Raw genomic sequence first — 23,703 nt, forward strand, 5'->3', positions numbered from 1 at the left:
CCACCAAGCTTGCACACGTGGCCGTGCACGCGTGGCCACTGGCCAGATAAGACAGCAGATTCGATTGTAGATCTACTCATAATCTTCGACAAATGATTTGCCTCTCAAGCTCAAGAAACGAACTCGGTCGACTGCCTTTGTTCTCCTACTGAGCGCGGGCAAGCACTGATGGTCGTTTACGGAGATTCTTTCCGTAATCATCCCTGATCCTCGCCACATGGCGTAGTGCTGACGCCTTCATCACATTTTGGTGTACAGTCATGTACCGGTGATAACCAGTGCAGTTTCCAGATATTTGTTTGTTTGTTTGCAGTTATGATTTTGACGCTGTGGAAGTAACTATTTTAGTTGGACTGAAACTGACAGGACACGGTGACATAAGTCGTGGCTACCTTTCTGCCAGTGTTGAGAAGCACAATGCCAGCTCAGTCAGTTTCTGGCCACTGGATCAGGCTTGTTTTGCTTGCCATGGCTGCTGCCCTGTGCACTGAAGCTGCACCCATCAAGGGTAGCGATATTTGTACTATACTAGGTACTGGCCTCACTGGGAACTTGTGCCAGGTTCATTCTGTGTGCCAGCCCAGTCCTGCAAGGAAAACATGGTATGAGTGCCGATGTGTGGCTGGCTATATCCCTACACCAGACATGGATAGGTTAGGATACCAGCTTTGTATTCCAATGCCAACGCCAACTACCCCAACGCCCAAACCGTCTACTCTTCCACCAACTACTAGTAGCATGCCAACGACTCTGCCAACTACTACACCGCCACAAACTTCAGAAGTGACACGGCGACGACGGCGTAGACGGCGAAGGCGAAGAACCAGAGCTACTCGTGTGCCAACAACAATTGAACCACCAACTACATCTGTGTCCCGTAACGAGGATGGACAATAGACTGGTAAGTGCAAATGAAAGCTTATTTTTGAAGGTACACGTAGCTCAAACCTCTTTGAGGGTGGAAAGCATTTAATTTTAGAAAAGCTGTAGCCCTTTTATGCTTGACATTGCTCCCTATCATGCGTAGACCCAAAAGGAAAGAAACTGTACTCTCAAGCTCTTTAACTACCAGCATTAGCATTCGGGGATTGAAACAAACCAGTTTCAGTCGGTGCTTTCTCATCAAGGGAAGTACAAGCAACTGTAGAACCAGTGATCAGACATTAATGGTGTAACAACAACAGCGGTGGCCATCACAACTAAATGAAAACTGTAGCAAAAGAAATAGGATGCAAAAAGGAAAAAAGGAAGAGGTGGGAGGTGAGATGAGAGGTTGGTTGGTTACTATTATTTTTACTTTTCATATTCAAACGGGAAGTTGACGCAATAAAAATGGCGGCGACGGTTTAGCCTAGAAGTGGATATGGAAGCACGTAATAAGATAAAAATGATAATAACAAGTTGAGAATAAACTGGGCGGAATGAATACGATATACCGGTAATGCACCGTGATGATTGCTGAACTATGTGGGGAGGGTGAGCAGAACGACCAACAGTAATTCAAGCTACTCCTTACAGGCGTATGGCACACATGTATGTTTAGACTCGGGTAGCCGGGACATGCTGTGGGACCTCACCAGGGAGGGCGTTCCACAGCAGAGCACCAGCAACAGAAAATCTCCGCTGACTGCAGTGGCTATAGTTTGCCTGGCTGAGTAGGCCATTTGACAGCTGATGGCGGGTAGAGGTGCCTGGTGCCAGGATTAGCAGCTGGGTGGGTACAGGGCTGGTGCGGCCGTTGATTCACCGCCAGATGGCGATGTTTTCTGCCTGTATAGTTTGCCGACATAGCACACAGAGTGAGCAGTGGCTGCAAGGCTATACAGGGCGAGTTGCCATCGATACAGCGAATGGGTCTGCTCTGCGTGGTTTGCAGTCATTTCAGTTGACCCTCTCACCGCGTGGCTGAAAAGCAGAAGGAGCCATAGAATAGATCGGGCATTGTGATCACCTTAACGTAAAGCAGATGAGAACGTCTTGATAGGCATCAGATGGTGCGCCACAGGGCGCCAATTTTCTTGGCAACCTTGGTGACCACATATCCTACCTGGATATCCCAAGCTAGGTGATTGTCCAAGTGAACACCGATGTAGCGTGCAGAAGACGATGAAGGGTGGATAGTATTTCCGCTTTTGACTACCGGTACTAGTGTTGTTGATGCTGCTGGCGAGAGATGGTCCGAACCTGGCTCTTGGCTGTGTTCAAGATGAGGTCTCGAGACTTCAGCCAATCGGCCACTGCAGTTGCTCCTGTGGAGAGGTTTATGGATGCTTCTGCTACTAAGGCCTGGGAATCATACAGGGCCATGTCATCTGCAAATAATTGTATACTTGGCACAGGTGAGGAAACCAAAGGGATGTCTCGTGTGTAGGTACTAAACAGGGCGGGCTAGGCCAAGAACTGAGCCTTGGGGTATCCCACAGGTGCAAGCCAGAGTGGGGATGGTTTAAGACCAGATCAGAATCTGCTGAATGTGGCCGGACAAGTAGGCTGTGAACCAACTGGGCGCATTTCCCGAAGTTCCAACGGCAAGGAGGTCTCGGATTAACATGCCGTGGCACACTTTATCGAAAAGCCTTCAACATGTCTGATAAGCACAGCACAGTCCTGTGACCTTGCTACTGGACATTCTAGAGATAACCCTGTGACATTCCTTCTGGACATTCTGGAGATTATCCATCAGTATCATCAGAGGGTGTCTTCGGTCGAACATTGCTTGTGGAAGGCAAATTGTGTATCAGGTAGTGCGTTGATAAATGGTGAATTTACTGCTGTTGCTCTTCCCTCTCAAGCAGCTTGGACAGTATTGGGAGAAGGTATACAGGTCTATAGTTGGTGGGGACTGATGGGTCACCGGCCTTCTGCACAGTGGCACAACAGACGCCAACTGAAATGCAGAGGGAATAGTTCCGGTCCGCAGCGAGGTGCAGAACAGCACAGTGAGAGAGAGACCGATAGACATACAGACAGACAGACAGACAGGCAGGCAGGCAGACTGAGAGAGAAAGAGACAGATAGGCAGACAGATAGGCAGACAGATAGACAGACAGATAGACAGACAGACAGACAGACAGACAGACAGACAGACAGACAGACAGACAGAGAGAGGGAGATAGAGAGAGGTAGATAGATAGATAGATAGATAGATAGAGACAGACAGACAGACAGGCAGACAGACAGACAGACACAGAGAGAGAGACAGACAGACGGAGAGAAACAGACAGACGGAGAGAGGGGGGGGGGGGCAAACACACACAGTGTTCTTTGGGTGTTTGTCTTTGCACTGTGTATTTTGGTGTCTCACCTGTCATCCTAATGTTGGTGATTCTGAGCTTGTACTTTGTAGTTTTTTTTCTTGCTGCTAAACTGGTACTTGGTACTGGAAGTATTTTGTACACAAGTAAAAGTGAACAGCATGCGTTTTATTATTATACCCGGGTGCTCACTATCCACCCATGCTGATAGAACTCAAATCACCCACAATTTCATATTCTGTAATTGTGTTATACTCTTTGCTGAGGAGAGACTAGAATTTTTCTAATAGTCCAACATTCAGGTGTCTTCCATAAACTTAAGGGTGCCATGCCATACACATACAAGCAGGTTTTGAAGAGCCGTTACAACATTCACATTGGGTTACACTTCATATGATAATCGGTTGTGGAAAACTGATATTGAGGGGCAGAACCTTCACCCATGCATAAATAGCCAGCTAAGTGCTGAGAATAGCCACACGAGCAGGAGTTACAAAGAAACACCGACCATTGGTGGAAGACAGACTCTCAGCCTGGCATCTCCACCACTTTCCCGTGATGTTCAGTGTTCACAGTGCAGCTGCTTCTCAGAGGGGACTCAGAGGACTGGACTCAGAGGACTGGACTCAGAGGGGACTCAGAGGGGACTCAGAGGGGACTAAAGCAGCTCAGTGTCCCCAATAAGCACCTTTTGGCAAAGAAAGTTGGCAGAGGTATGCACAAAACATAATATCACTTTGGTGCATTCTTTGTGATTTAGGACTAGCAGTCGGCAGTTGACATAAAGATAAAGAAGGATGAGTTTTGAGTCAACTCCAGACTGTCTTGAACGAGGGGACCTCTGCGGCACCAGTAATTTGACATGAACAATCAAGGCACTTGTCACAGATCAGATGGCACAATATTGGCTCAATCAAGTCTAGTTGACCTTAAAGCAAATGTTGAAAAGCTCGCTTCCATCCACAAGGTTTCTGCTACGAGATTATCACCAGTATTAGTTTTAGCTCAGCAAACATTGACTGTCACTCACCCAGGTGTACATGTACAGTCAGTATCGCCTATAGCGTTGGTGTTTGATTTTGAGCATTTTATCACTATATTGCGATATATCACTATGGCCGATACTGCATGCAATGTATGCGAGTGGGGTGTCAAGCGACTCAGGGCGCCGTGCACATACGCACTGCATAGCTGGCTACAGCTCATGTCACACAACATCAGCATTTCCTCACGATGGAGGCATATTTGGCAACTTGTACACGCAGAACTCACCAAACAACACTCGACAAGTTAGTTCTTCACGAAGAATGGTATCTTCTCGACGGCAGAGCGCAGCGACAGAGGTGAGAAGTATTTTCTCGTCACAGCGGTTTTTTCTTGTGTTTTTTTCTCACAAGTGAGCAGTCATCTGATCAATTTCTTTTTACTCGTACATCTTCACATGTTCTCTAAACCGCTGCGCATGAGCACGACTGGCCAGTCGTCTTGAGGTACCCACCCTCCCTCCCTGCTTTTTGTACTTGTCAGATTAGCCACTTAGGGTTTTACACCCGGTTTTTTCCCTCAAAAAAAATAATAATGCGTCCGTCGGCGCGAGGGTTTTTTTCCGGCTGGCTCGGCCCAGACAAATTAATCTGACGGTCCCAAGTGGTGCTTCTGGTTTTCGGTCATTGCTCTCTCAGTTGCTGCCATTGCGTTGCTTTCATAGAATATCCATGTGCTCTGTCCCTTCTTCCGCTATTCTACAATTCCGCATCCTTCCATGTAAAAGAACGTGGTGTCACACTTCTGGCCCTCCTAACCGCAATACAAATGTGCTGTTGTTTGGTGTGTAGCGAGTGTGGCTTATCGCTGTGCGAGAAGTAACACCCTGTTCTCCTCTGACACCACTTGATTTTACATCAATCACTAGAATCGATGCAAAAATAATGTAATAAGGCGAGACCAAAATAAAATCGAGATTCCCGGGCAGGACCCATGTGAAATTGGTGCGGGCGGGCGAATTTTATTTTTTATTTTTCCCCGTGTGTGTACATGACTATATGTGTGCATGCCATGTTGAACTTTTTTCCAGCATTTTCCAGTAAATTTTTATTTAATTTGTTTTGCAGACAACAGGTACGCGGTTTACCCGTTCAAGTTTTCTATATTTCGGCCAACGATGGCCCTGATCTGTACATCAGGGAGTCGTACAAGCTCGGGTTTGTGTGACTCCACGTCACAGATCTACTCACACGATCAGTACTGTACTACACTGGTCTGTACATGTATGAACTGTTCAAAAAAAAAAAAATTGGCTTTGGCTCGATTTTGGTGCGGGAGGGCCCGGGAATCTCTATTTTTTTTGGTCTCGCCTAAAGGTCTTTTGAAATGTGAACTTGATCACTATAGGCGATATATTACTATACGCGATAACTGTGTATACTTAGTTATGGCAAATGAAAATGAAATTGATAAATTGATCACTATATCCGGTATATTACTATAGCCGCCAACCTTATACTGTGTAAGCAGAAATATTCGTCTGGAATTTAATTCCGTCTTTTTCGTCCAAGGATTCGCGGCTTTTGGACTAAATAAAAGGCCGGACTAATGTCGATTTGTCCAGCTTTTCAATACACTCTTATGATCCATGGACGGAATTTACAACCGGACGAACTCCCTTTCTTTGAGTTGGACGAAATTATTGACGACGAAATTTTCTGCCTGTACAGTAGGTGATACGTACTGTACTACATATTAAATTTTGTTGGTGGCTTTTGTTAATGTACTTTGCCTTATGAATCTTGAGGTTATTTGCTGCTCTATTTGCTAAACCGATGCATCAAAGCAACTGTCTTTGTATGCATGGTGTTGGTGTGTCCTCTGTGTGTCTGTCCGTGTATCTTATCAAAACATTGTACCAGCACAGATCCAGCCAAATGATTCAAAAAATAAAACGTTGTATGTCTATCTTTGTGCGTGTGTGTGTGTGTGTTTGTGTGGCTGTGTGTGTGTGTGTGTGTGTGTGTGTGTGTGTGCGTGTGTGTGTGTGTGCGTGTGTGTGTATGGCTGTACCAATCTGTAGTGTTGCTGTGCCTAATGGCCTAGCCGTTCAGCGAGCAATGAACATTATCGGATATGCGTCACCAGCGCCGCCATCCAATCGCGCCTGCGGAGTGGCCTCCTGCCTTCATCATTTTTCTTAAAATTAACTAATTTTTACAAACAGGCTCCGTCACTTCATGACCATTTTGCTCATCGATTTTGTCTTCACTCCGCAAACTCCAAGATCAATGGAATAGCATTTGAATTATATACTAGTAGCCAAGAATTCTTTTATATTAGCCATCAATTATTTATCGATGATGAATACTGACATAGAAAATCATATGCTTCGAAACCTGCTCTGTAATAGGAAATTCAATAAATATACTTCGGGTCAATATGATCTGCTGTTGGCGTGTTTGGGTGTTGATGGGATGAAATGTTCCGGTTCTTAGCAGAAAGTTAGTCATGTCCCCGTTTAGGTCTGCATTGCTGCCAATTGCAAGCAATGGTCACGGAATGAATAAGAGTTTATGGATGGACAAGATTAATTCCTGTTATCACCGTCAAAATCAAGTACAGTGCTGTTACTTGTGTATCGGTGAGGGGAGGGGGGGGGGGGGTGTTTGTGTGCGTGTGTGTGCGTGTGTGTGAATATCGGTATCGATGATTGCTTCCAAAAAGCTGTAGTCAGTCTGTCAATCATCCGATAAACTCATCCTGTCGAGCATGTCTGTGCTGCAAAGTGATATGTCACTGCCTGTGCCACCAGATACTGGAGTGTCTATTCCGTCTGAACTTTGCAGCTGTAAGCATGAATGTGTCGGTCCCAGGTATGCATCAATATCAGACACACTGCTGCTAGCGCTCTCTCCTTCTTCATCCACGGCCTCAAGATTTGTGCTACGCAGTGCGGCCAGGCGAAGGGAATTAGCTCGCAGTGGTCGGAACACCGGCATGGCTTGCGGTCTCTGCTTTGCACTCTCGTTTCCCTGTTGGTCATCACTAGTTGCCATGGGATCTAGTAGCTGATGACCAGAGCCCCAGGCGAGCGGCTTTAGTGTGGGTAGCTGGTGCCTGTCCTTCATCAGCAACTCTTCTATGCGTACTGACGGCAGCAGCAGGTCGGGTCTCTCCTCGTCGTCAATTTCAACCATGGATTCTTCAACCGGTGGTGATGGCGGTGGCGGTGGCATACCCACACTACTCATGTCACGTGACGGATGTGGTGTGCTAGCTCGAGGCAGGGGCCGCTGCTTGGATTCCTTCCGTCGGCTAGCAGCAATGTGCCCAGTGTGCCCAGTGCGTGCAGCTCCCGAGTGTCTGGTTCGCTTTGCCTTGCTTTTCGGTGACACCCCAGAATGCTGGGATTTGCTGGCTTTCAACAGGTGGCCATGTTGATGCCGATGCTGAAAGGAGATCTTGATTGGCTTGCTGGCCGCAGGTGGTGGAGGGAACTCGTCCGGAGTTGTGATGAACGGCAGTGATGGTGAGGCAAGACGTGAGAGAGTACTTCGTCCGCCATCAGCCATGCTGGCGGGCAGTAGCGGTGGAGCACTATACACACTCCACATGCTATTGAATTTGCTGGAGAGCCTTGAGCTGACACGCGACGCAGCCATTGACGTCGTTCCGCTTCGACTGCTGGCTCTGCTGCTTCTGTCGTCGACATCTGCTGTTCCTGATATATGGTGCAGCGAGCTTGTTGTATGCTGATGGGATAAGGATGCACTTGACGTAGATGCCAGGCCCTTAGCAGCAAGCCAGTCACCGAATGCCTCCTCGCCACGCAGTGCCTGCTCAAGTTTCTGCTGCCTTGTTCGATGCACACGCTCAATGTCACTGCTATATGCATGTAGGCGCTTAGTCTCTTCCGCGTGCGTTTTCTCAGCTGCCCAAGCAACCGCTGTCAGTCGGCGTACACACTCTCCCTTGCCTGACCACTTGGCTACATCCACAGGCTGTCGCTTGAGTTTGTCCAGGGCCTGGTTGTTAGCACCGGACTCTAACAGTACCATCATGCATGCTACTCGACCGAGCTGTGCTGCTGTGTGTAATGGTGTGCTCATATTCCAATCTCCCCTGTACTTGCACACACCGGGAGAAAACAAACAAGCACACCCAGACACATGCATGCACACACACACACACACACACACACACACACACACACACACACACGCATACACGCATACACACACACACACACACGCGCGCACACGTGCACACACATCGTCAGCAACATCTATGGGTCAAGAGAGTTCTTCACATTCAAATATCTGTGTGCTGTATTACAGTCAATGGTGTGTGTGTGTGTGTGTGTGTGTGTGTGTGTGTGTGTGTGTGTGTGTGTGTGTGTATGTGTGTGTGTGTGTGTGTGTGTGTTTGTCTGTGTGTGTGTGTGTGTGTGTTTGTATGTGTGTGTGTGCATTTGGGTCCACGTCGTGGTGTGCTACGCACCGACTTTCCGGTCCAGTCGCGATGCAAAGAACGATTTCTTTGACTCTCTTCAGGAAGTTATTCTGTCCGTACCCACCCAGGACTCCTTGATAATCTTGGGAGACTTCAACGCTAGAGTTGGAGCTGAAATCTGTGACGATGGCTGGTATGGAACACGTGGCCCACATGGTGTTGGCACTGTCAATGAGGCTGGCGCTGAGCTTCTCCAGTTTTTAGCGTGCAACAGCCTTACTGTGTGCAACACCTGGTTCATGAAACGTAACATCCACAAGTGTACCTGGCAACATCCCCGCTCGAAGCGGTGGCACTGCATCGACTATGCAATGGTCCGGGAACAAGACCTGTCCAACTGCACGGATTGCCATGTCATCAGGGGAGCTGAGTGTAGTACAGATCACAACCTTGTGTGTCTCACATACCGCATCCGCTCATCTGCTTGCCACAAGCGTGCAAAAAGACCTGTCAAGTTTGATGTGCAACAACTTGTCAAACACTCCTGCATGACGGAAGCGCAGAGAGCTGCAACCTGTAAAACTCGTGAGCAATATGCGACGTCTGTTGCGTCAGAGTTACGATCCTGGAATCATGATGGCTGCGTTGAGGACAAATGGTCTGCCGTCAAATCTGCTATCGTCACCAGCGCTGAGAAGCATCTTGGCCGTCCACGTCGTCGCCAGCCTGATTGGTTTGAAGCGTGTGCTGATGTTCTTGCACCTATGCTGGATAGCCGCAATGCCTTACATCGCAAATGGCTCGCCTCTGGTTCTGACGCTGACAGGCGTCGCTTTGTCGAGGCTCGTGGCAAGTGCAGAACTGCCGTGCGTAACGCAAAGAGTGAGTGGATTGGACGTAAAGCTAATGTGGTTGAGTCAAGTCGGTTTAGTGGCAAGCACGCATGGTCTGCAATCCGTGATATACAGAAGTGCTATTCGGGATTATCACCTATCTCCATCCCATCCATCCGAGACAGTGACGGAGTTATCTGTAGCTCCCAGGAGGGGCAAGAGAAATGCTGGCTGCAGCATTTTGCCCGTCTATTGAACGTTCGCAGCACCTTCGATGCTACCATCTTTGACCACATTGAGCAGCGTGAAGTTGATGAGTCACTCGGCCAACTTCCCTCGCTAGAGGACCTCACTATGGCTATACGCCAGCTGGCTAATTGCAAGGCTCCTGGCTCATCTGGAATTGCACCTGAACTGCTTAAAGCTGGTGGTACACCATTGCTTGAGGCTCTGCTTGATGTTATTCACACTGCATGGACCAACGGAACGGTTCCCCAGGATTGGCGGGATGCCCAACTCGTCCCGATTCCCAAAAAGGGTGACTTGACCAACTGCAACAACTGGCGCGGCATTGCCCTCCTAGATGTCGCTGGCAAGGTTTGTGGCCGTCTCATTCAGGACCGTCTCCAACTTGTCGCGGAACAAGAACTTCCAGAATCCCAGTGTGGCTTTCGCCCTGGTCGCGGCTGCGCTGATGCCATCTTTTCCATTCGCCAGCTCATCGAGAAATCGTACGAGCACCGTCAGAAGCTGTTCTGTGTCTTCGTAGACCTGAAGAAAGCATATGATTCCGTACCACGCCAAGCACTCTGGCTAGCATTGGGGAGGCTAGGCATTCCTGAAGGGCTCCTCAATCTAATCCAATCGTTCCACGAGAGCATGCAGGCAGCTGTGCGCGTCGGTGCCAGCACTACCGAGCCGTTTGCGGTCAACAATGGCCTCCGTCAAGGCTGTGTGATGGCCCCAGTACTTTTTAATCTGTACTTCGGTGTTGTGCTTGAGCGGTGGGCACAAGTGATGCAGGACAACGACCATCCACCTGGCATCCCCATCCAATTTAGCATCAATGGCAACCTTTTCTCAAAGCCCGCTCGCCAGTCTACTGCCGCAATCATCAACGACATTGAGTACGCAGATGACGCGGTCTTGCTCGCTGAAGACCGCCCTGGTGCTGAGAAGTGCCTTGAAACATTCTGCACGGTTGCCTCTTCCTTTGGCCTCTGCGTCAACGCTGCTAAAACGAAATTTCTCGTGGCAGGTAGCCAAGTCAACATGCCTGATAGAGCCGATATGAACGTCAACGGTGATACTGTGGAGCACGTTCCATCCTTCATTTATCTGGGGTCCGTCGTGACACCGGATGCCCGCTCCTCTACTGACGTCAGTCGCCGCATAGCTGAGGCTTCCAAAGCCTTTGGAGCTCTTCTTCCAGTCTTGTCGGATCGCTCGCTGTCATTAGTCAGTAAGCGAAAGCTATACGTGGCCTGTGTCTTGTCCATTTTGCTGTACGGCAGTGAGTGCTGGACGCCCTTGAAAGCTGATAGTAGACGTTTGGATGCCTTTCATCATCGCTGCATCCGCACAATATTAGCCATCCCTCGCAGTCAGCAGCAATCCGATCGCATCACGTCTGCGCAGTTACGTCGTCACTGGGGTGACCCAGTGCCACTCTCTGTTAAGATGCGCCATCGTCGTTTAGAGTGGCTTGGTCATGTGGCTCGGATGTCGGAGGACCGTGTCCCATTGCAGCTGTTGTTTGGTCGTTTGTTGGCTGCGCGCCCCTTCTGCGGTCCCAGGCGTAGGTGGAGAGACGTTGTGGCTACTGACACGAAGTCCATTCCAAACTGGTTTGATTGCGCACAAGACCGGTCAGCTTGGCGAGAGCAGGTTCTGGTTTTTCAGCCTCCTCGGGCAGTAGAGAAATCCGTACTCTGCTCATCTTGCAACCGGGCTTTCTCTCGTCCTCAAGACAAGGCACGGCACAAGTGTTTGGCTGAGCGCCAACTTCCCGTCCACCAACAGCGTGGTTCAGCACAGTGCGTCAGTTGCTGCCGATGGTTCCGTAGTAAGGGTGGGCTTGCAGTTCATCGCTGCCAGCCTGCACTCCCTGAACATGCAGATACGGCATTGACGGCGTCTCTCGCTAGTTGCTGCTTCCAGCATTGTCAACGCTGCAATCGCTGCTTCAAGTCCCGGGCTGGTTTTAACCGCCATAACTGCAACCGTGGAAAACGTCTTGCTGCAGCCGATAGGGAATCACTGCCGCTGATCTGCATGCATTGCCCGAAACGTTTCCGACGACAGCAAGATTTGACGAGGCACCAGAAGTCCTGCCAATGACGGTGCACTCCAAACTCTGGCCCCCTCCGGGGGTGACATTGCCCAATGGGCAGTCATGCTATAGTAGTAGTAGTAGTAGTGTGTGTGTGTGTGTGTGTGTGTGTGTGTGTGTGTGTGTGTGTGTGTGTGTGCTTGAAGTGTTTGTCTCTTACTGGTCTATGGGTATCCCGGCTTGCACTAATCTGCGCAAGCACTGCACCCGCTGTCGCTTTGCATCTATTGCTAGATGTAATGCTGTCCTGCTGTCGGGCAGGGTTGTCACGGTGACAATGGTGGCTTTCCACGAGAGTAGAGTCTCGATGCAACTCAGGTGTCCATGCCTTGCAGCCATGTGCAGGGGTGATAAGCCCTGCATGAAACAAATGTGCACACAAATGAACATACAAGAACATACATATGCATGTATTGTCTGCACACGTACACTTCAGTACAATAGAAGCAAGATTTCGCCGGCACCAAGTCACTTGTTATACTGTGTGTGATCGCGTCTCTGCTTATGCCTTAGCATATCTCGGCAAGCCCTGAGCCTGAATGTGTAGATAATGATCGAAGCTTTAGCACATGTATTAGTTATAATTGTATACGCTTCAACGCTGACAAGTTGCTGGTGCTGCTGGAGGTGTTGGCATTTGAAACTTTGACTCGGAATACGGTAGCGTGTGTGTGTGTGTGAGTGTGTGTGTGTGCGTGTGTGCGTGTGTATGTCTGTGTGAGTGTGGGTGAGAGAGAGAGAGAGAGAGTACGTGCGCTTGCCATCAATCCTTTTGCTACACCTTGTTTTTTTTAATTTTTCCTTTTAATATCTTTTTATTCCACATCCCATAGCACGTAATTGCCAATCAAAGAGGAGGAGGTGAAAGCCAACCACGCCCTCAACCACGTACTGCAGCGCAGTGAGCCCATAAGTGGCGTCATATTTTCCAAGAACACCCGTAAGTTGGGTATTTGGCGGTAGCGGTCAGGAGTTGCCCCCCCCCCCCCCCCCCCCAATTGAGTCATCTCTCCAAGATCTCTTTCTGAATCTCTCTTCTCTCTCCCAATGGGAGACTTATGTGACCAGCTATTGGCAATGAGCAAGTACGTGTGTGTGTGTGTGTGTGTGTGTGTGTGTGTGTGTGTGTGTGTGCGTGTGTGTTGACTTCAAACAGTTGTGTGGTGGATACCAGGCTAAAAATAGTGGCGGTCAATTCATCAGCCTTGCAAGCTGTTGAATGGTGTAATCCCAGCACAAGTTGCTATGTCTAACATAGCTGTTCGCTATCATCGCTTCCGCGATGGGCATGTCTGAGGTGAGGAGGAGGTGCGTGTGTGTGTGTGTGTGTTCGTATTGGACATGTGTGCATGTGCCTGCATGTGCACACGTATGTGAAAAGTAGGACTCACCTCAGGACCTAATTGATTGACTTCGTCCTCCGCACTACTGCTCAGACAGTGTTTGAGCCAGCGAGCATCCCCACTGGAGCATGCCATCAGAATACTGCTTGGAGGCTTGGACTTGAATAACTGACGTGCTGATGGTCCCATGGTGACCAACCATCCTGAGCTACCAGTCTGTTGCCGTGTTGAAGGTTTCCTAGTCTGTGTCTCATCCTCTGACAGTGACGCGTTTTGCTCTTGACTGCGTCCAGGGGAGGCAGTGAACCTTACAGATCTGCGTCGTTGCTGAGAGGAGGAGGCTGGATGATGGCGGCCTCCTGTCCCTGGTGCACCTCCACCAATGCCAATGGAGATGGCGGTTGCTGATCGCTTGGCTGGCTTATAGCTGCTGTTATTGCTGCTGCTGCTTGCACCAGGGTTGACTGGTGCAGCTTGTAGGCCAGCCGTGCTGAGATCTTCGCATGCTGACATACGAAGCATGTTGTCTTCACAGCGGCAGATCAGTCCTGAGACTATCGACCTTGTCTGCCCTGTAACTGATTCTGTTGCTCACGGTCAATCACCCAGACTGACGTTCCTTCGCCCAACCAATCTTGGGCTGCGTCAGTGGACAGGCTGGCTGCGTTTTCGCCGAGCTCTCTGCTCTGTATGAACCGAGCCTTGCGAGATGTCTCACGCTATTTTCAAGTTCCCCAGTCTTCGTCGCTCATGGATGGAGGCTGGCAGCTCGATCGAGTGCATACAATGACACGTACCGGGTTGAATATGGCTCAGTCAACCGCTCATTCATGGTCGTGGCGTTGTGCTGCCAATGACTATGTTGGTCGTATCTTGCCTGGCTGGGACTTCATCCGTCCGACGGCCGGTCATGCGGCGTATTGAGGGCTGTTCTCAGGACCTCTGAGTAACAGACACACAGTCCGACACCTCCGACGACCCGCCGGGCAACCCTCGAACCTCTCTAGCTACTTTTATGTCGCTGTGTGGTGGCGACCAACCAACTCTTGGTGGTTGGATTCGTTAGTTGTTACCTCGGATTTGCGGATTACACCGTAGCCTGTAGTCTTCAGATAACTGACGCTGGCACAAACACTACAAACTCTGCATAACTCACGGTCGCCGTGAATAGGTCAGATCGTCGCTCAATCGATAACGTCAGCCACTGAGCGTTTTCTGGCGTCGTCCAAGTCAGCTATCATTCACATGCTGCCAGGCGACGGGCAAAGGCGCTTAGCCTTAGGTTGTGGGAGAAACAGCTCTTGCTTGTTGCATAGCCTCGCGTGGAATACACCACAAGCACTGAGAAGAGCTAGAGGTGAGGAACGTCCGATACGGCTTCTCGCCAACCAAGTTATCTTCTAGTGCTATTGTACGTCCAAGACTTTAGAGTGTTGCATTTTGCCAATATCTTCTTTCATGCCGTTTTTCCCACGTAGCTCTCTACATCAGTGTCGACTAATGACAGTAGCACCATGCATTTGCATTCACGGGAGGTCTTTGCATCAATCATGCACCAGACCCGGCAGTGCAGACACTGCTGAGTGGGGCAGTCAGTAGCACTGTTGCAGTCTAGGCGTGGCATGATACTCACTCCTTGATCCTGCGTCTTCGTAGAACCCTAGCCTAGGCCTAGGTCTGCCGAACTACGTGTACGTGTAGCTTATGTCCTGTAGACAACGTTGCAGTTGGACGGGCGACCCCCATACTACTTGAGTAGAGTCTACTACTAGAGAAGTACAATACATGAGCATTGCCCTTGGCCGTTTGGCACCGTTTTCATCTGGCTTGAAATGTCGACCAGCCAATGGATCCAATGATGTGGATGACACGCGCTCGTGTAGCGATACAGTCATCATGCTGTTCATGAACGCTGTACTAACGTTACGAGCAGACAGGGCAGGGAAATCCGTATTGCTACAGTGTAATAATACCTTGTAGGGTGATCTCTTTCTCCCTCTGTCCGTAGATCTACATGTTCATGTACGGTAGGTAATAGCGATGCTTGACAAGCCGATCATAATGACATCTCGCAGGAGTCACCGCAATCGCCGGGCTGTGTAGACATCACTGATAATCTGGGTAATGCCAAGACACAGGTGTACGTCACACTACCAGTCCTTCCCACGCTGCCACTGTGCATGTGCCAGGGATTACTTGGGAGCATAGCCTCTTTTAGTTTTACGGGCAAACAAAATACAGCGTTACTGCTAGTGGACAGAATAGCGTACCGGTAACTTGTACTGTAGTTCCTTGGTCCTTGTCTTTCCTTTAAATTCTTCCTTGGCTTTCCATCCGAAACAAAATACAATTCAATGTGCCATCATGAAGGACTAGAACACAACGCAGGGAGCCCTGCTCAATGCGACACGCGGTTCCACATGCGAAGATTCTGTTCATACCACTTCGAAGTACATTATTACATCCTTTGTGTTTGACTGCAGTCTGAAGATCGTGCACTGTACTGGGTCTGGTATGTAGACCATGGTAGTACATAATTGTGTGCTAAACTTTGGGAAGCTGCGAGCATCCAGTTCACGCTGCAAGCACGAAATCACTCACTTGGAGTTACATGCAGTTGCTGCTCAGAGTTTTATAAAATCTTCAGGCAACCACGGATACTTCTGACTCTGACTGAAGAGCGGCATCATCTGCTTACTTAATTAAACCCATAGTCAACGCAATGCATGGTCTTGACTTTCGCCAGACTTGACTCCACAAGAAGATGTGGATCAATTTCACTGGCACGCAGTGCACAGTCAGTAGCCGGGAGAGCCTAGGAAACTGAGTCAAGTAACAGTTACTAGTAGTAGTAGTTACAGCTCGGAGTTTCACGGCGCGGCCCTCTGCCTCTGCGGGACGATCTTCAGTAGCAATCAGATACAATGTAACTACTGCATGGCGTTCTGTGGTAGTGGCGGGCCCAGACATAAGTACTTGTAAGGAAAAAGGAGAATAATAAGCGAGGAAGCCATCACCTTTGGTTTGGCGAGGATGATAATGTGTGCGTACTGGCAACAAAATTGTAGGAGTGAGAAGCGTTAGATGAGCTGATACTTGCCTACTTGCCTTTGTGAGAATGCGGCTAGAGTGGACATGTTGATCAACCTGACCATACATGAGATCACAGGTCACAGGTGGGGTGCTGTTGAACAACATCAGTCTGCAACATCACAGTCACGTCTCTCACTCTCAACCTAACTCAGAGTCAGAGTTGAAAGTCAAGAATCAAGAAATTGGTCTATTGTCGTCATCGACAGTTAGTCGTGTCAAGGCAGAATTTTGGAGCCATTACGAGATGGTAAACGAAATCCTGTAATACTAATAGGGGCTAGGCCAGCCGTCGACTCTATGCGCCACACTGGTACTCCACTCAGAGCAGCAGACATGCAGCGAGTAAAGAGAACTCAGACAAACCGCAAAGTAAACCGACCCCTTTGCTGAGTTCTAATCTTACGAATCCTCAAACCCTCGTCCAGTACGTATGGAAAGACCTAAGCTATAACTAAAATAAGTAAGACTAATAAGAGTAAGGCGCGATTGGCCGAGGTTAGGCTGCAAAAAATTAATAATAAGACTAAGAGTCTACAGCCTACACTACAGCCACAGACATGATCATCAGCGTATCACCATGGCAGTGGCACGGGCCAAGGCTGCATTTCACGGGGCAGCCAGCTAGCGCGCGACGAAAGACACTTTGAGTGAACACATTTTGACACAAAACAGTGGCAGAAGACTTGTCTTTCTTTTCAATGGCGCTTCTGATTCAATACCAGTTTATCCAGCCGATCGGGTCCAAATCGTCCAAAACAAGCTCTTACTCTTATTACTATTAGGCATTGCAACATTTCGTAGGCTAGGCTGTGACGCTCGGGGCGACACTGGCCTGACCCAAAACTACGGTCCGACTCCGATCCGTAGAGACGACGGCAGTACGCCGGTTCACACCCACTGACTCTTTACGGTAAGCGCAGTGTGGGGAGTGATGACTGAGAGTGATATGAATGGGGGAAAGTGATACAAACCGTCAGCATCTAACTGGCACCTGGCTTTGGAGTTTGGTGTAGCCTTGTTTGCTCAAGTATAGTCGAACTGAAGTTCAGCACGTTATTTTAGCGATGCGTGCACATAACGCTGTTACGCTCTGCGGACTTGTAAAAGAAAGTTGTTCATTTGCGGCTGTGTGAATCTTCATTTTCAGACTGAGAACGTGACTGATCGAGCACCGTTGGAATACAGGACGTAGTAAAGCTAGCATCTACTGCAGCCTGGTGTGCTTTGTTGCCACTGCCAAGGCCAGGGTAGGGCTGACCATCCAGTACGATCGCATACTACGTACACGGACAGGTCGAGGGTTGCTAAACTAATACTGGCTCAGCAGAGACAAGATGGCCGCTACGGACAGTGACAAAGTGGAGCATGTGCTGCCTGGTATGGCGCTGCCGCCGGATATGCCTCACACACAGGACAACATCGAGTCGTTCCAGATCATGAGTAATGAAGATGCTAGGAAGGAGCTTGAGCACAGGTCCAAGGTGAGATCCGAGGCTGTAGTGTGGACTGTGGTAGTGTGGCCATGTAGCAGTGTGGCATTCATCATCTCGCTGCTATAAATACAGGCCTCTAGGTTATAGATTTAAAACAATCAACCCGAACCACTGGCCTCAAGGATACTCCTACACATATACATTAGTTATGCCAGCCATCAGATTCTTGCAGCTGACTTCCAGGGACATATTTTATACACCTTTCAAAATTGGAAAATAGAATCCGTCTGCCCCACATGTTCATGAAAGAAGGACACCGTTCAATGAATGCATTTGGCTTGGCCATACACTGCTTGGCCATACACTGCTTGGCCATACACATAGATTGTGTACAAAGTCATGTATATGAAGTGTATGGTGCTAGGTTGGTACACAGTTTGAATAGGGTGTGAGGTAAAGTTGAAACCATACTGTGCTCAGGGATATGCTTGTGACATTGACCAGTAATGTCCCATTCTATTCACACATAGTCTCCAGTCGTGGACATTGAGGATTTTGACGAGTCTCCCCCGGTCACGCCGGTGATGCGGAGCGGTGCTGCATCAGCGGCGACTTTACAATGGGATCCGTACGACAGTCGACTTGCTACTCCTTCCCCTGGTGATCAGCCTGCACAAGAACAGCAAGAGCAGCAGCAGCAGCAACAGTCAAATAAAGAAACGTACAGCACGTTACCACTTCGGAGATCTTCTACCCCGCCTGTACCAGCCTGGGCTGTTAAAGAGAGTGGTGGTAAGTGTGTTTTGTCAATTCATGGCCACCAATTACTATTTCTCTTGTTACTTGTTACCATGTCTATTTCACACAGTGCTATGTAGCACAACTGCATTGTATGCAGCCTGGCCGTTCTGTAGAACTTTTCGTCCGATTGCACGCAGCAATGACGGTCCAAGCCCTAAGTGTCCGGGTGCTATGTTTCAGGGCCTATGTGGTTTAGTTGAGCCAGCGGGTCCTAGCATCAAGTTCGTTTTGTGCAGGACTGGGTTTATGATCTGCAATTTAACACTGCGCATTCACATAGAGCATCCTATTCTATCTCTCTATGACTTTTCTATGTACAATGGCAAACATTGCCACATTTACTGATATTGATGAGTGCCACCCTTACGCTGTCTTTTCGATGCTGTCCCTTATGTTCTGTGTGTAGATGGAGATGTAGTTATCGTTGAAGGACTCGACGATGTTGGTAAGCTCATTATGGGAAAGTTGAGTATAATTATTATACACTTCGTGCTCGGTAGTATGCTCCACTATGGATTTCAATCGTGTGCAGTAACACACTGCTATCTAACCTACATGTGTCTGTTCCCTATTAGCAATGGGCATTTAAACAGCCTTTGCTACAACTCCTTGTACGCCAAATTCTGTGGGGCCCGCCTAGTCATTCGTGCACTTCTACCAAACGTTTAATAAGTTGTAGCAAGAGTACATACCCCCCCCCCCCCCTGGGGGGGGGGGGGTATGTACTCTTGGTAGTAGATGCGATTATGGGAAATCATTTACAATTATGGATTTAGAACTCACGTTTTGCCATAAAAAAACGCATCTTGTTGACGTACATTGCCGGTACATTCATACAGGTAGTTCACGGGAAGGATCACCTGACTTCATGGCTAAGCTAAGGTCTTCATCGCCGAACTTCTTTGCAACCAGTACACCTCTGAAGGGCATTTCCCCTGGCAGACCCAAGCCAGGTTCTCTGCGTGGCATGCTGAGCAAGCGCAGAGCTAGAGTAGCGCCCATGTCACCGAGTCCACTCGTTATGGAGAATGCCGGTGCTGGTGAAGGTATGGCTGGCCAAGAAGATCTTGACACTGGCAAGGAAAGGCCATTGTACTCCCAGGTTCACCGACAGAGCAAACCCGATAGCAATGCAACACCAGCAGCAGCACAAGGCATGGATGACACTGATGCCATTTCACCATCACTGCCCAGGAAGACATCCAGCAGTAAAGTGCTAGAGGAGACTCTGGCTGGTATTGCCCCACCATGCAGCTCACCACCACTCAATGCGCGTCGGCATCCCAGTGTTGGTGGTGACGCCAGAGACCGCACTGCTTCTACTGACAGCTCTGAACAGATGAATGAGACCTCACCGGTAAGTTGATCAGCCTATCTTAAACAGCTCACACCCTTGCATCGTCCTACATGTAGACCATTGATTCCCCGCTCCAGTGAGTCCAGTCCGAGAGATACAGTAACACATTATTTTCCTTTGAACAATACCGCACAAGCCCGGTTCTAAGGTAGTGTGCATGCACCTTTTTAAAGTGTTTAGAATGCACCATGAGTTTCCAAGAGACCTCGACAGCCAGGGAAGTCAGAATTGCTACAGTCATCATAGTATTACCCCGGCATAGCATACACCGTTTATGACCCAAAGGATAGATTTTTCACTCCGAATTCTAACTATTCCGGGGGGGGGGGGGGGGGCACTTGCTTTGTCTAAAGCTACTGACAATGTGTTGCCACGTAGGTGCCGATCATTGCAACTCCCAACTATGATACTGACTTGCAGTTCACTGCATGCTCTCTATCTGTATGTGCACAGCTATGCATATCCCAGTATTGAATTTTGGTGCAGCTGGCAGTGCGGAACCCTGTAAGTTTCCATTGTCAGTGTGTATAATCGGTTTTCTCGTACATGTGCGCATGTGTGCGTCTGTGGTTGCATGCATGCAGTATGCCGAAGTTCAGTATCAGAATTATGCCATTCAGCACGATGGCACACATGCGGTCAAACCAGGTGCCCACATGCCATGTACACCTCCAACACGTCGTGAGTCAATGCCTGTACCTACTACCGCCAAGAGTGTGACGTTCCGACAGGTAACCGGTAACGACTATCTACTGGCTGCTGATGCTGCTACTAACCAAGGTCAGTGAGCCATGGTTACCTAGGTTACTACTATGGTTACCAAGGCTACTAGCATGGTTACCAAGGTTACTATCATAGTTACCAGGGTTACTGCCAGGGTTGCTACGGTTACTGCTATGGTCACCAAGGTTACTTGCACGGCTACCAAGGTTACTTGCATGGTGACCAAGGTTACTTGCATGGTGATCAAGGTTACTGCCAGGGTTTCCAAGGTTACTGCCATCACTAGTGCTCATGCTTGCTTCTGGCAAGGCGTCAAGTATTCATACTTCACAGTCCATGAAGTGATGAACATGGCAGTTTGTGGATATTCAATATGCGTCTCAAGAACTAGCATAGGACAGTGAGTGGTTATAGTGTGCTTGAGCCAGTCAATTTGTCAGGGGAGCAGATACCTGTTCCAATTGGTGTCAGTCTGTCGTTTGCTGCAGAACTTTACGGGGTGCTGATTTTCCAGCTTTCTTAGAAGGCTACTCGGTAACACTTTTCCTCTTTTCCTCTAATTCCTTCAGCGACTGCTACTGATGGAGACTTACTGGATAACTCTGCTGGTGACTGGATTGAGGATCCCACACACCTAACACCATTACACTATGCTGCAGCGCTGGGCAAACGCCGCTACCTAACCCTGCTCTTGAAGCAGTTGAAGCGTGGTGTCATAGGCGAGCGTACTCTAGCTCGTCTGGATGATATGCAGGAGACGACGATGATGCGAACGACCAACGCCTCTATGATGACAGGTAACGGAGACTCCCTCGATTTGGGCTACGGCCTGTGGAGAATCCATCAATACAAATACAAATTGTGTAACACGTCCATCCACCTTTGCGATGTGACTTTTGGTGCCGTTGAAAATCAGGCACTCTGGCTTAACTGGTTTGCTATAAATATTTCTCTGATTTTGCGATCACACGCACATGTATGATGTGTCGCAGTGCAGTGAGAGTCACAATCTACAAATACTGTACAAATCATGTGGAAATGAAATACATCTGCATTACTGTGGCACTGTGTGTGTTGCTGCTCAGGATGAATTTCTGTGCGTCAATGTCATGCCAGGAGCTATGCATCGTGTGCAATGCAAGACTTGCCAAACACTGAACTGTGCACTGTGTTCTGATGCAGGGGGTGCGAACTAAGTCTTGTTCGTGAGATTTGACATTGCTGAACAACACTGGGTGTACAGGGGCATGTCTACGCACTGGATGGGTGCACAGGGGCGACGCACTGGAAGTGCACATGCATGCATCATGCATATGAACTAAGTGCACATGCATGCATCATGCATATGAACTAAGTGCACATGCATGCATCATGCATATGAACTAAGTGCACATGCATGCATCATGCATATGAACTAAGTGCACATGCATGCATCATGCATATGAACTACTAGAAGTGCACATGCATGCATCATGCATATGAGTTGGTGTGTCTTCTCACTGTCCTTTGTTACCTGGCAGACATGGATTGTTATGATGGGCATCAGAGGACTGCGTTGATGCATGCTGTCCATGGCGGTCACATGGACTGTGTGCGTCTACTGCTTCATGAAGGTGCTAGCGTTGATGCAAGGTCTAACGGTTAGTAATGGAAGGTCATAGTGAAAGTGGTGTTATGCTTTTCATGACCCCGCTTTTCAAAAAGAGGGATATCAACAATGGAACTAGTGAGCTCAGCTCAGAACCCCCCCCCCCCCCCCTGCCCTACGTTACATCATGATCAATTTGCTGAGCTAGCCAAGCTGCTGCTCAGTCACATGTCACGGGTGAGCGACCGTGCTTAGCGCACCCCTACCCTTTGCACGCCTGTCACATGGTTTGGCCTGCCCGTCTACCTGACCAAATGCACATACACATACGAAAACAAAGTGTGGATGACCCTGGCTTGCGCAAGATGCTGCTACGATGCGTATTCTGTATAGCATCCGGGATAAAGATAACGTATGTCTGCATGTGTGCATGTCTGCATGCGATTGCACACATGTTTGTGTGTGTGTGCATACATATGTGTGTGTGTGTGTGTGTGTGTGTGTGTGTGTGTGTGTATGTGCGTGTGTGTGTTGATATGAATGACAGATGGCAGCACTGCACTACATGTTTCCTGTTTTGATGGCGACGCTAGCATGGCCTCACTGCTCTTGCATCATGGCGCTGACCCCTGTCTTATGGTGAGTTCAATGCTACGGGTAACGATACAGATCATCTGGTAGGCTGTGATTCGCATGCAACCTCCGGCGGCCATTACTAATCCACTGGGTACGATACGCCATATTACTGTAAAGTGTGGCGAGAGTGCAGCATCTTGGTTTACTTCCAGGGAAAGTCACATCGATGGTCGAGTGTGCCTGGGATGTTCAGCACGTTTTCTTGCAGCTTTTTGAATTTGAATTCTGTATTCTCACGATGGCACCATCGCCAATAAGAGCTTTAAATGGAACGTTGCATGGTGACCTGAAGTGCTGGACTGCTGGAGTGATCGTGTTCCAATACCATTGCCCTATAGTTCATGTACACTACCCTGCCACTGTTTCAATGCAGCACTCGCTGCCAGCGGCACTTAGATCAATGGCAAACGAGCCTGTGCGCCAGTCCAATTGAGCCTACACAAGCATCACCGAAGACTGCGAAGAGCGCATGGAGTCGTGCTGTAAAAGAAAGTGGGCTCCAACACAGTGTGTGCTGCTTGTAGTTTTTACTTGTACAAGTAAAAGTAACAGTTTGTGCTCTGTTGTTAAAGAGGTTATGTGCTTACATCATCAGTTGAAATGATTACATCATCAGTTGAGATGCTTTGGTGATTACGTCATCAGTTGATATGATTACGTCATTTTTTATTTTTTATTTTATTTTATTTATTTCTGCACCTCGTGGCATGTCAAGACAGCCAATTGAATTGAGGAGAGGGTGAGACCAACCACGGAAGAAGAGAAAAAAAGAAAATGAAGAGCACGTACACAAAGTGGGAAGGGATTAGCAACTTACAAAGCAATGGGATGCTCAGCGAGCTATGCAGCGGAAGTGGGGACTGTGACTTTG

At 48.7% G+C, this 23,703-nt stretch overlaps 2 protein-coding genes and 1 long non-coding RNA gene across 4 annotated transcripts in view; 2 read left to right on the forward strand and 1 right to left on the reverse strand.

Moving 5' to 3' along the window:
* Nucleotides 1–72: 72 nt before the first annotated feature.
* Nucleotides 73–6,684, forward strand: LOC135806311 (uncharacterized). Its single transcript, XR_010551220.1, has 2 exons — nucleotides 73–901; nucleotides 6,322–6,684. It is a non-coding gene; the product is annotated as an uncharacterized LOC135806311 (long non-coding RNA).
* Nucleotides 6,547–14,860, reverse strand: LOC135806310 (uncharacterized). The gene is made up of 3 exons (XM_065320480.1): nucleotides 13,250–14,860; nucleotides 12,019–12,215; nucleotides 6,547–8,363 (listed from the first exon to the last, which is right to left on the reverse strand). Exons 1-3 carry the CDS (start codon nucleotides 13,721–13,723, stop codon nucleotides 6,980–6,982), a joined length of 2,055 nt encoding a protein of 684 aa, XP_065176552.1. The 5' UTR covers nucleotides 13,724–14,860; the 3' UTR covers nucleotides 6,547–6,979.
* Nucleotides 14,861–16,958: 2,098 nt separating this feature from the next.
* Nucleotides 16,959–23,703, forward strand: part of LOC135806312 (uncharacterized) — a 43,513-nt gene continuing 36,768 nt past the window's right edge. For both annotated transcript variants that reach the window (XR_010551221.1, XM_065320481.1), the window contains exons 1-9: nucleotides 16,959–17,204; nucleotides 17,442–17,775; nucleotides 18,258–18,519; nucleotides 18,935–18,973; nucleotides 19,368–19,885; nucleotides 20,470–20,665; nucleotides 21,178–21,405; nucleotides 22,129–22,248; nucleotides 22,744–22,835. Coding sequence is in view for 1 of the 2 variants with exons in the window: in XM_065320481.1 (XP_065176553.1) it covers nucleotides 17,629–17,775; nucleotides 18,258–18,519; nucleotides 18,935–18,973; nucleotides 19,368–19,885; nucleotides 20,470–20,665; nucleotides 21,178–21,405; nucleotides 22,129–22,248; nucleotides 22,744–22,835 (1,602 nt within the window). In the remaining variant the exon portion in view is untranslated. The remainder of the gene's footprint in view (nucleotides 17,205–17,441; nucleotides 17,776–18,257; nucleotides 18,520–18,934; nucleotides 18,974–19,367; nucleotides 19,886–20,469; nucleotides 20,666–21,177; nucleotides 21,406–22,128; nucleotides 22,249–22,743; nucleotides 22,836–23,703) is intronic.

The sequence above is a fragment of the Sycon ciliatum genome, chromosome 1 (assembly GCF_964019385.1).
Source record: "Sycon ciliatum chromosome 1, ocSycCili1.1, whole genome shotgun sequence".
NCBI classification, from domain to species: domain Eukaryota; kingdom Metazoa; phylum Porifera; class Calcarea; order Leucosolenida; family Sycettidae; genus Sycon; species Sycon ciliatum.

Coding starts and splice junctions, on each gene's coding strand:
- LOC135806310 (XM_065320480.1), bottom strand. CDS start 13,723: ATGCTTCGTATGTCAGCATGCGAAGATCTCAGCACGGCTGGCCTACAA. Junction 12,216..13,249: donor TCAATCAATTAGGTCCTGAG/GTGAGTCCTACT, acceptor TGTTTCATGCAG/GGCTTATCACCCCTGCACAT. Junction 8,364..12,018: donor GCCGGGATACCCATAGACCA/GTAAGAGACAAA, acceptor GTGCAAGTACAG/GGGAGATTGGAATATGAGCA.